A 12,347-nucleotide genomic window follows, 5' to 3' on the forward strand; every position below is an offset into this window, starting at 1 on the left:
AATATGCTGGTGTTTCCTCTCAAACTTGAGGCAGCCCCTGTAATAATGAACAAATACATCAACTTTCTCCTCTGAAATATTGCTGCTGTTTCTGTTAATGAGGTTGTACTTGGTGCATTGCTACTGGGGAGTTGTAGTTTGCTCCGCTGCCCAAACTGAGAACTCTGCTGACACTGCCATCACCAGAGCCATCTCAGTGACAGTGGCTATGTAAGATTTTCTTGAAAAGCAAATTTATCACAGATAAAGCTCCTAAAAGTCAGCATACAAATTATTAATCTCTCAATTTCTTTCCACCCATAGCTTGCCAAAACTGCCTTCACTTTGACAATACTAATTCATGGTAGTCACAAGCTACATAGGGCTTAAAATACAGTTTTTGCTTTTCCAGTGTAAAAGAATATTGCCCTTTTTTTCATTTGTTTTGCTCAATACATATTAAACTTTTAAATTTTGACAAGGAAGTAGATGTGGCTGTAGTTTGTGTCTGTGATCAAATCCAAATTGATTTGTGTGCTTTAAAGATGAGTGTGCAGGTATGCGTGCAGGCATAGGGGAGAGACTTATGATACACATCTGAGAGAAAATTGGCTGGATGGTAGTTGCTGGAAAATAATTTCTTAACACTGTAATTATGCCTTAGAGATTGAGTAGAACTCAAGTCCTACCCATGTTTGTGACCGTACTCTCTTTTCTGCTTATCTGATGTGACAGATGTGCTGATATGATTACTGCTTGTTCTATAGGAGGAAAATACTAATTGCCCCAGACAATTAATACAATACAGAAGTCAGTCAATATTAAATAGAGAATAAATAGTGCAAATTAATTTAAAATATATTTAATAGTTATGTGAAGTAGGCTGGTTTTCGCAATTTAATTACTGTCGTGATAATAAAATGCTTTCCTATACAATGTTATTGAGCTAGAGCCTTCTGTGACCCATTGACATATTAATCTCTCCCCAGATAATCTTACCATCAGTTTAGCAACAGAAATATTTAAAGAATGTTTTGAGAGATTGTTGTTATTAGTTGGGGAACAGTATTTTTCATATTTGTGACTACAGAGGAAATATGAAATATTTTAGAGGTGACCCTGTGTCTTAATGGAAAAAAAATTATCAACTTCCATTCTATGCCCTTTATAGGCATTGCTCCTTAGGTTGACCAAACTCTTGTGGCTAGAGACAGGACTCAAGGAAACAGCATGAAACAGGGGAGGTTTAGATGGGATATCAGGAAAAGGTTCTTCACCCAGAGCATGGTTGGGCACAGGAACAGGCTCCCCAGGGAAGTGGTCACAGCACCAAGCCTGTCTGATTTCAGTAAGTGTTTGGACAACACTCTCAGGCACATGGTGTGATTCTTGAAGTGTCCTGTGCAGGGCCAGGAGTTGGACTTGATGATTGTGATGGATTTCTTCCAGCTCAGGATATTCTATGATTCTATAAACATGTAACAACTTTTTTTGAATGCACAGTCTAGTATAGGAGGTCTTATGATGCCAATGATTCCTGTTATGCTCGTTCCTAAAGAGCAGTGATGTCAACATCACATTCCAGTTATATATTCCACGTTTATTTGCTTTCACATGTTTTTTTAGTTGCAAAAAAGTCTTTTCCTAGTTAGTTGAAGTTAAAAAAAAATTTGAAAGTGAGTTACAGAAGACTGAGATTTGAGGGAAATGTTCCAAGGAGAAGGTTTTCCACTCTGCGACATGGCTCACAAACAGAAAGGATTTCAAAACTGTAATTTTAACACATTTCTGTTGAATTGCCAATTTAAGATGTCATCTTGTCAGATCTGAGATGTATCCTTTAAGGGATGTTAATTGCCTTTAGAGTTTTAAAATCGTTATGTTGACTCAGCAGTAGGTGGTGGTGGCCTACTTTGTTGAAGGACACCACTCTGTAGGTGTCTGCTTCTTCTTAAACTTGTACCTGATCTTGATCTTGCAGTGAGGGCTGCAGAAAAACAAGGAACACAAACTCTTTGCACATTTGCCTTCCATAGTAGAGGAGTGCATTATAAGAACTTCATCTTTGGATTTTCTGCAACTGGTATGACTTATGATGTCTTGTAATACAGTTAAAAGAAAATTTGCCTGGAGAATGAGCTTGTTTTTTTTAACTTATGCAATTTTGATTTTACCAGATTTGTTAACACAGTGCATTTTTTTTTTATTAGCTTGTGTATAGTGTAGATGCAGTTAGTACATGATTATGTAAGCAAATATAAAAACTATTATATATTCTATTTGTGTTTCCTAGGGTGGGTGGAGGAAGTGTTAAACTGATTGTTGCATTTGAAACTGTGGTCTGTTCTGCCAGCAGCTGGAACATGATCAATTAAATGGGGCATATGAAAGGCATTGCTGTTTCATATTGTTAAAGGAAAATTACAAGTAATACTGAGGTCTAAAGATATACTCTAGAAATGACTGGAAATAAATTTGACTCCATCAAAGCAAAGGCATTCAGTGCTGGATTATTAGTATGTTATAGAAAAAATAATAGATTAATATGTTTCATTAATGCTAAGAAAATAATGACATTTTTAGTAAGGATGAAATGTAGCCTAATCAGAAGTAAATTTTCATTAATAAAAACCACGTGATCATGAAATTTCATTAGTCATCTGAAAAAGAAACTGAAGTGGAATTTAATTTTTAGTTAAACTGTGGAGCAGATTTCATTTTCCCCACCTTATTGTTGTGCTTTCATTCCTGCTTGTCTCCCTGTACTCGTTAGAAAACTTGAATCGTTACTGTGACTACTGACATCTCAGATTTTTCACAAGCTTCTAGTAAACCATGTAACATTTCTCCACACATCTTGCAATTCTGAAATATTCCTACAGGAGGGTGATGAAGGGAAAGTGGTAGCTTGTTTCCCACCCCAGTGCTCCCCAGGGCCTTCTCTGAGCACCACAGCCAGGGACACTGTCCTGCCCAGAGCCAGGGGCATGGGGGGCAGTACCCTGTGAGAGCAGGTACCCTGTGAGAGCAGGTTTCTGAGCTGCTGCCAGCACTGCTGGAGAACTGTGAGACACAGAAATCTCACTCACCCCTTAAGACCCCTAATAGCTGTAGAGGACTTGCAACACACTCAACAACTTGCTTTTTTGATAAGAAGTGTGATCAAATCTCATTAAGGCTATTCTTCTGAAAACATTTTAATTAGCTCTCTATAGTGCCCTTGTTCTGCTAGTTTTTTAAGTAATAGGAATTAATTGAAAAGCAACTCAAGCATTTTACCTAATTCCTGAAAAGTCACATGTGAAAGCATGGTAGCTTAACAAAAACATTAGGCATAACTGTTATGTACACACTATAGTTGTATTCTATACTCATACTGGAAGCATATGTGAGGGGGATGAGTTTGTGCCAGCCATTGTGCAAGTGAAGTAGCAAAGGGTTTTGCAAAGAAGATTAGAGCTGGCTTCTCAAGTGGATTCAGAGTGCTTCAAAGGATGTATAGGAAGTGGGGCAAAAGAGTTTTCAATAGTGGCTCTCCAAAAGACATGGGCATCTCTTTGTAAAGAGGAGTTTCATTTTAAGATCGCTATGGAGTAAAGTACTTCCAGTTAACTGAGTGCAAACTAGTGCCACTTCACTCCAGAAGAGCTGCCTCCAAAGGTTTGCATGGAATTGCAGGGGAGAGGAGGTAGCCGTGTTTGAGGATTGCCTTGCCCTCCTGAGTTCCGAGCCGGGAAGCAGCGGAGCTGAGGGGAGGGAGAGCTGTGACAGGAGAGCTGCGAACCTCTGAGGAGGTGTCATGTAACCTCTCAGCCGAGGGATCTCCTTATGCACTGACAAGCTGCTTCTCTCTTCTGCCTGCTGGGGTTACCAGCGCTTTCCAGGGCTTACTTGGGAGTGACATGGTAACAGGATTTCATGATCTAGGAATGAATTTTTCCTTTGCTGCCCCAGTGACTTGAGTAATGCATGGTTTGGGATGGGGGGGAGGAGTGGGGTGGGGGGAGAGTGTGCATTTTTTTTTGCATTTTGCCTAAAGCGTATAAGAGATTGTAACAATGCCTTTTTTGTTTTTTCCTCTTTCACAGCTCTAAAGCTATATAATAAACATAGTGCTTTCAGGTTTTTTCAGCTTTCTTTTTATGAACTACTTTAGGAAAAATATCTTTTATAGGAGTGAAGAAACTGTGTGAGTACAGTAAAGTTCCATTTGCTGTTGCACACCCGTTACTCCCTGTGTTGGGATCACTAGTTGCAATTGGGAAGGAACCATCAAGACCTTCTAGTAATTGCAACAAACTGCAAAGAATATGAGGTCCGTAGTGGACAAATTACCAGCAGGTACTTTTGTTGTATAGAGCATCCTGTGGCAATTAGTTTCAGAATTTATTAAACATTGTGTGAAATGCCTTTTCCTTTGTTTTAAGCATAATTAAGTGGTATTTTCCTTTGTTCCCTCCCTTCTTTTATTTCTGTGGGAATCTGGTAAATATCCTCTCTTTAGGCTTTGCATAGTTTTCAAATATTAGGAATATTTTTGAAGGTGTCAGTTATATCTTCTGTTGTTTGTTTCCCTTCCAAATTTATTCCTCTTTGAAAACGACACCTTTCAGCATACTTACTGCTCCTACTGCTACCTTTTTTTGTTATACTATGAGTTTGTATAGGACACCCACAACAGCATTATTCAGATATTAGAAAATGTTGAAAGTGTGAAATTTTTCTGTGAAAATATTTATTTACATACTTGTTTGGACCATCTTTAAAAGACTTGTCTACTTGGTATTTATGCAACACTGTCATTAAAGCAGTAATCAAGAAAGGGCTCAACTTTGGAATTAATATTTAATTGCTTCTGTAGAACATTGCTCATGTATCATTTGATGTGTTTCTTTGACAGGGACAGAACAGTTCCTTTATTTTCTCTTGGGGAACCATGATAATGAACCTGTACTTAAACGTTCATGAACACTTTTTCATTGCTTCTCTCTGACACTGCATTCAGATTTGCACTTTTTATTTTATTTGGTTGGTGTGTAAAGTCTGGCTTTTCAGGACTTAGGTACTTGGTGGCTAGAAAGATTTGGGATATGTCTAGAAAATAAAAATCAATAAAAAGTGTAGAGTATTTTGATTGTTCTGTCAAGAAAATAAGGGTGGTAGACATGATGTTAAAATGCAATGAATGAGATGCAATCGGATCCTGGAAACACAGAGGTGTTTCTCAGGTGCACTTTAAGGATCCCACCTGGGTCTCTCAGAAGTGAGCCCTGGCTCCAGTGAAAGAATATACTCCCAGGAAACCAGGCAAGGAGAAATCTAAGCAGTCTGCGAGGTGAAAGTACTCCTTTACAGTCACCTTTGCATCTTCCAATTCACTGTGCCATTCTAGGTCAGCAAAATTTCACCTCTATCTTATCCTATTATGCAAAAACACCCTCTCAGTTTTGACCAAGTAAGGATAACAGTGGCTAAATATATACTGTAGGGAAAGTGCATTCTGTGACTCTACACAAAGCCTGGCTGCATCTTGAGAACGTTTTGGGGTAAAACTTCTTAGCAGAGGACAGATGAAACAGGCAGGCTGGGTGGTTGAGGGACTAGGACTGCATATGGGTTGTGTTGTGGAAGACCTGTTTTCCTTTGGTCTGGAGAAAGTGTAATCTCTTCTGCAGTGGGAGGGGAGAATATAAATTACACCAACACTAAGTGTATCCATTCTCTGTATATCAAGTGGGAGTTTTGTCAGAGTGTTACATGACAAATGATGGAAAAATACAGAATTTTAGGGAATCAGCTTTTGGTGAAGAAGCATGTTAGTAAACACTATAATAAGCAGCACTAATAAGATGAGGGATGTAAGTTGCCCTCTGGGAAACTCCTTCCAAGCAGTGTCATGGGTGCAGAAAATTATTAGCCTGGGATTCACAGCCTGAGACAATTCTTATGCTGTCTGTAGAATTAGTGAAGACTCTTGATGTATTTACCATTTAAATTTGAAAACTGTGAAGGGGTAGGATTTCTGAGTCCTGGAGGGAATTGCGCTACAAGTTCACTGTGGAGACTTTCATATTTGGAAGATGCATTGTTAGCTGAATTAATTGTCAGTAGCAGTGTAGGGAGAAAGGCAACATTTTCCCTTTCCCTACCTTGACTATGTATGATGTAGAAGTGATGTTCAGATTAGAAGGGTGACTCCTGCTGGTAACATGACACAATGAATGAATCATACCTACCTTTCAACTATAATAGACGACGGCTAGTTCGACTTTGACCTCATAACAAAAGGACTTTTTGTTGAACTTTGCTTGCACTGAATAAGGAAGTTGTCCATCAAGAACACAATCTTTCTCTAATGGTTTTGGATTGCCGATCTTTTCCTGTCTTTTTTAGTGGATGGGAGGGTTAGGTAAAAACAGAAACAGTAAAAAATTACTTGGCACTTCAGTCGACTCTGAATCAGGTAAAGATTTAGAGAGAATGAAATAATCTTTCTTTGGGAAAGGAAGAAAATATTTAAGTATTCACAGAGCAAGGAATTCTATCAGTACTATTGGAGCTATTTTTATCTGTTAAGATTAGTCATTTTAACTTCAGACATAACCTGAATGTAAAATATTTACAATTAAAATTGTAACAATACTGTGTCTGTTTTCTTCACAGGTTTGCTGGTCCTCTGATACATTTCAGAATGCCGCTGGTAAAAAGGAACATAGACCCCAGGCACTTGTGCCACACAGCTCTGCCCCGAGGTATCAAGAATGAGTTGGAATGTGTCACCAATATTTCCTTGGCAAATATAATCAGACAACTGAGTAGCCTAAGTAAGTATATTGTCTTAATAGCTGTATTTAGAACTAATATATTTTGCAGTCACAGTGTTTGAAGTAGGAACACCTTTTCAATTTCTCTGTAGAAAGTTGTCACTGGGTCTGGAATGTAGTGCTTTTGTGGGTAGTGTCTAGCATGGATGTCTGTGAAGGAAAACTAGGACATTTTCTAGCAGCACATCTTAAAACACTTCATTCATATATTTCTGTTACCAGTGGAATGTGACAGGAAAAGATAGCTGTTAATTAATGAAGTCAGTAATTGCTAACCTTAGAGCAATTCTTGAGTAGGGAATATGACTTAATGAGAAATATATCACTGGTTGCTTAATTCTCTCCGCTTAAACCCTTTGTCATGTTGTGGTCTTTCAGGAAAAAAGAGGAGTTACCTTTTGAAATATACCCAGACATGTAATTAATATATGGTATTTGAAATAGTTAACAATTTTTCTTCCTTCTTCTCCCTCTGTCAACAATTGTACCCTTGGTGCACTTGAGAGGAGTGAATGAATACTTCTCGGGCTGTGAAACTCTGAAGGAGTTTTGCTGTAAAGGCTGATCTCTGACTTGTTTCTTCTTTAAGTTACAGCAACTTAAAAAGTTGTCAGATGAACCAGCACCATCGCATTTTGAATTTCCAATACTGCAAGTGCTTTTTAACTGCTAGGACGTTACTAAAACTACCAACACATTAAATATTTAAATGTGCATGTATTTACATCTACAATGTGAAAAGTCTTTTAGGTCCACCATTTTCTTAGAGTCACAGGTGGTGTAGCCTAGTTTGTTGATTAGATTGGTTTAATTATTGGTCTGATGATATGCTGTATAGTGTCTGTTGTGGCAGCCTTTCAAAGCTGTTAGGGTGCCATTAGATGGAAAACTTAACTGAGGACACTGAATTATGGAATTGAGACAGGAATGCTTACAACACATAAATATGAACATGATTATTATAGCTACAGAAACAAAGGAAAAAACTATTTAAATACTTTTCAGTGAACCAAGAGCATATTATATCAGGATGCAGTATATGATCACCATCTGTGGTTTTGCTTCATTCTGCCAAAAACCCTTCCCAAACTAGCTGCTCATGTACTAGGCTCCCCTTCCAAGTCACTGTTATTAATGTTGTATTATTTTATTTTAGTTTGCCTATTTTAAAAATTCTTGATTATAAGCTTCATCTGGGGAATTTGCTTTTGTAGGTGGCATGTCAAATATATATTTGGCATTTTCATTTGGAGGTATTATTTGACCCGAAAAACCCAACAGTAACTTTTAACTCAGCATCACAGTCTAGGGTTCACCTACTGAGATTCAGCTGCCTTTGCTATGTTTTCTTGGTATACAGATCTTATGTCTGATGTTGTATGTGCTACTGCTTGTGAGGAGGTCAGGATGAAGCAATACTACAACAGAAAGAACTCAATTAAGAAAGAAGAAAATAAATTAAAAATATCTGTTGAATGTTCGCACATTTATTACGTGGTTTGCCTAACATACAGCACAGAGAAACACTTGCAAGGGAATGTAACCATAACTATGTATAATTCCTCTTTGTAAAAGCAGTGTGGTTCTTCCCTAAAACATGCATCTATGTGTTTGTACCAAGTTTTTACCTGATACTCTGTGTTTTCAACAAAAACAGAACCAAACTTTTTTCCTACAATTAAAATAGAACATGTTTTGCAAACTAGTCCTTACTTCTCAGTAGTGCTAAAGACTATTCCTTAAAAATGGGGATCGTGTTTCAAAGGTTTGGGTACTTGTGAAAGTATTTTGTTCCAGAATTCTTTTAGCTTTTCTGCCTGTTTATGCTAGGAGCAATACAAATTCAAAAATATTCAGGAGTTCTGGAATAGGAATTTTGTGTCTCATGCTTAAACCCAAATAACCAGTCTTCACTTGGTGTGTCACTGTTAGGGGTGAGCAGCAAGGTCTGCTGACATGCAGATAAATTTTAGTACTTGCCTGTGAGTCACAGCCAGCAGGCATGGTTTTGCAGCAGTCCCCTGGCAACCAGCTCTCTGCAGTCCTTCCCTTTTTGTTTTCCATGGATAATGTGTATATTTGAGAATCAGCCTTTAAGTTGTAGACAAAATGAGCTTTACTCTGAGGGTGGAAACTGAGAGCTCTGATAGGCTCTCGTTTTCTTTAAACTAAAGCTGCTTTTGCTTTTGCTGGTAAAGTTATGCAAATTTAAATGAATGGTCTTTGACCTGATTAACAATCAGTCATCTCTGCCTCTAAGATTTTTCACTTATCTACCCTCAAATAGAGGATCAGTCTTCTTATGGTTATGATTCTTAAGACCAGGCAGTCTTAACTTCTCTTCTGACATGATATAAAGAATGCTGTCGTGGAATTGGAGCCATCAGTACTCTAAACAATAACAAAAGTCATTATTGAGAAAAAATTAGCATAGAGTTTTGTCATGTAAGTCATGGGGTCTCCATTTTTGGAGATACTAACAGCTCAGCTGGATTAGTCAAGCAGCTGGATCTAATTGGATCTGCTTTGCACAGGGTGTTGGACTAGATGACTTGGAGGTCTTTTAACCTAAACAGGATTGTGTTTCTGTGATCTTGGATACCACATTTAAATAGTATATACAAGCAGAAACAGTACCTATGAAATGACAGGAATTCTGTTTTCCTGTATTTCAGTATTTAAAATTTAAAGAGCTTTACATCACTATGTCAGTGATAACTACCATGTGTCTCCATGAAAATTATCAAACCTTTCATTGCTTATTTGATGGGCTGCTTCTAATTGTTTAGTTTGAGAAATTTTTTGACCTTTAAAAGAAGTAGAGATCAAAGGACAAAATATTTATTTCTGCTTTGAGTGATAGTCATTGCCTTTATCCCTGAAGCATGAAAACACGTCAGTCTGTCATGATACAACATACAAAATTGCCAGGAAGTAATTTTTCCTCCCATATTCCCAGTCTTCTCTTACTTCATAAAAGGATCTGTTTTCTGACAGCTTTTCTTAGCACTGTGGCAGAACAGAAACTCTCCGGACAACGGCAACAGCTGTTTTAGTTTCCAGCCATTCTTCCCTGTATTTCTTTCTTTCTAACAGTATCTGCTTTGAGGAAGTGCTTCCCTCATGTTTGCAGCAATATTGCACAGACCTTAGTACTCTCTATACGTTGGTCTATGTCAGGGCATAACATTCCTGTGTACATGAAACACAACTGATAGCATTGTGCAGCTGTGCCATTGTTAGAAGGCAGATAAATAGTTCTCTTGTGTGGATGTAGCCTCCTCATTTTGTTCACAGCTATTGACCAATCTTGTTTTTCCTTTTATTCAGCTGTTCCATGGAAACAGAATCTCGGTACCACATAAGAAACCTAACTGATGGGGTTTGTTCTCAGCCCCAGTCTCTGACACCTCCATCTAGGGAGGAGAACATTTCTCTTTTTGAATATGTGCCTTTAATGAATATTGGTATTGCAGGCATACAGACTAGGCCTTTTATTCAATCATAACAAGATGTCATTCCTCATTTTTTCATTTACTTCTGCATAACCAAAGAGAATGCTGCATAATTCTGCTAAGCTGCAGTGCCTTATATGTTAGCGAAAACAATTTTCACTTAACATTGAACCTTTTGTAGCCTTTTCCCTCTCTGTCTTTTCTGTGTAGTATATCTATTTTTACCATGTTTGTCTAATTCTTTCTTTTCCTTACCCCTTATTTGTTAGTTTTCAGGAGTGAAAGTCTGACTTTGGAGCAAACAATTTCTCCCCCTTATTTTTTCTTCTCAGATATGCTTAAGTTTTCTTTCTTTTTTTTTTTTTTGCTTACCGTGCCTTCCCCAAAAGCATTCATCTTGTGAGAGACACTTTTCTCTTATACTGTGAGAAACACTTTTTCAGCTCGGGAAAACCTGAAGTTTGTCATGACTTCAGGCATTACCATTCAGTAAGTGGGAAATATTTCTCCTGAAAGACCTAGCTGCAAGGTGTTGGGGCTGCAATTAATTTTTAGAACCAGGCCTCTTGAGCTCAAACAGCTACAGCTCTCTCTTCACCCTGTGTGAACAGCATCTTCAGCACATGGAAAGGTTCCTGCATGCTGCATGATTGGAAGGAAGTCTCTGCAGATCTGCAGCTAGAGCTTCAGTCAGTATTTCAGAAATTGCATCTTGCCCTGCCCATCCTCCTTCTCAGTGTGTTCAGGAAGACATTAATTGTGAATTTTCTTCATTAGTCACTCCTCTTTATTCATTATTACTACAATTGGCAGGGAACACAAGTGTTCTTTTGCACAAGGGGATAAGGAAACTGATGGACTTAAAGCTAAACTCAGCTTGAGAGAACCCCAACCTCTCAAAATCTTCCCTCTGATTTCTTGATGTTGTCTTTGCAGCAGTGGCAATGCTGTTTTGTGCCTGTCCCAAATGGTATTGAGAGAATGAGCAAGGGGTCAGTAAAGTTTCATTGAATGCAACTGTGTGTTAACAGAAAGAAGCCCCACCTGTCATTAATTCCTTGCCTGCATAAAGCAGTGAATTCAGGTTGTGTTAGAAATGAAAGGAAGAGCAAGACTTCCCTGTGAAATGATCATTAGCACTGCTACTTTCCACATAAGTTCAGCTCTCAGCAGTCTCACAGATTTCTGAATATATAATGGTAATCTCAGCTAGTTTGCTTGATAATGTCCTCAGTGGGTGGATACAAATGGTATCTCAGACTTCCATGGCTGAAGATTTTTTGGAAGCTGACTTCTTTTTGGATGTCAACCAGAAGCATCAGACCTGCTCTGGATAAGGCCTTTAACAAAGTTTATTTGATACTTTTGATGCCCTGCTCAGGTTGTCTGATAAACATCTGGTTCAATTTTCCTGGCTAAAGGAATCAAGTTGTCTCCTCAGTACTCTGATACTCCTACTGTAATGCTTGTGGACTGCCCTCACATGTTCACAGTGAAAGTTCCTAATTAGCATCAGTGCCATGTATTCAATGTGTCATTTTACAGAGCTTGCTCAGCATAAGCAACGATGTTCCCATGGATCTGCCAAGGTTCTTATCTCCAAGTTCAGTCTCCTAGCTGTTAGTGCATTTCCTAAGCATTTAGTGCATTAGCTGTGAGACTGAAATGATACTGATGAGAAATAAGCCCAGACTTTCAAACTCAGATACATCTTGTTTTTATCTAAAAACTAAATTATGTAGTGAAGATCTGAAGCTGAATCAACAGGCTATGGATATGTTAAATGATAAATAATGAAGGAGGAAAAGTGTATTAATAGACTTATACTTCTTTCCTGTTTTGCTATATAAAGGAACCTTGGTTATATATTGTGAGTGGCTTATGTGGTAACTAATTATCCTGACAGAATATTTTCTAATAAATACACTATATTGTGTAGAAAGAAACTATTCAGTCATGAATAATGTAATTTTGCATAGTATAAATATATTGGGATGGGATTGGGCAGTAGGACATGACAGGTTTTACAGCTACTCTTGTTCTGTACCTTTATTTTTTAGAAAATATAGTGGACAAAAATATTGTATAG

The 12,347-nt window shown here is 38.0% G+C and overlaps 1 protein-coding gene across 4 annotated transcripts in view; it reads left to right on the forward strand.

The window, feature by feature from the left end:
- Positions 1 to 12,347, forward strand: part of WASF1 (WASP family member 1) — an 87,138-nt gene that overhangs the window by 51,919 nt on the left and 22,872 nt on the right. For all 4 annotated transcript variants that reach the window (XM_058020661.1, XM_058020659.1, XM_058020658.1 and 1 more), the window contains exon 2: positions 6,643 to 6,803. In XM_058020661.1, coding sequence (XP_057876644.1) covers positions 6,671 to 6,803 — 133 coding nt within the window. In that variant the 5' untranslated portion in view covers positions 6,643 to 6,670. The remainder of the gene's footprint in view (positions 1 to 6,642; positions 6,804 to 12,347) is intronic.

This window comes from Melospiza georgiana, chromosome 3 (assembly GCF_028018845.1).
Source record: "Melospiza georgiana isolate bMelGeo1 chromosome 3, bMelGeo1.pri, whole genome shotgun sequence".
In the NCBI taxonomy this organism is placed as follows: domain Eukaryota; kingdom Metazoa; phylum Chordata; class Aves; order Passeriformes; family Passerellidae; genus Melospiza; species Melospiza georgiana.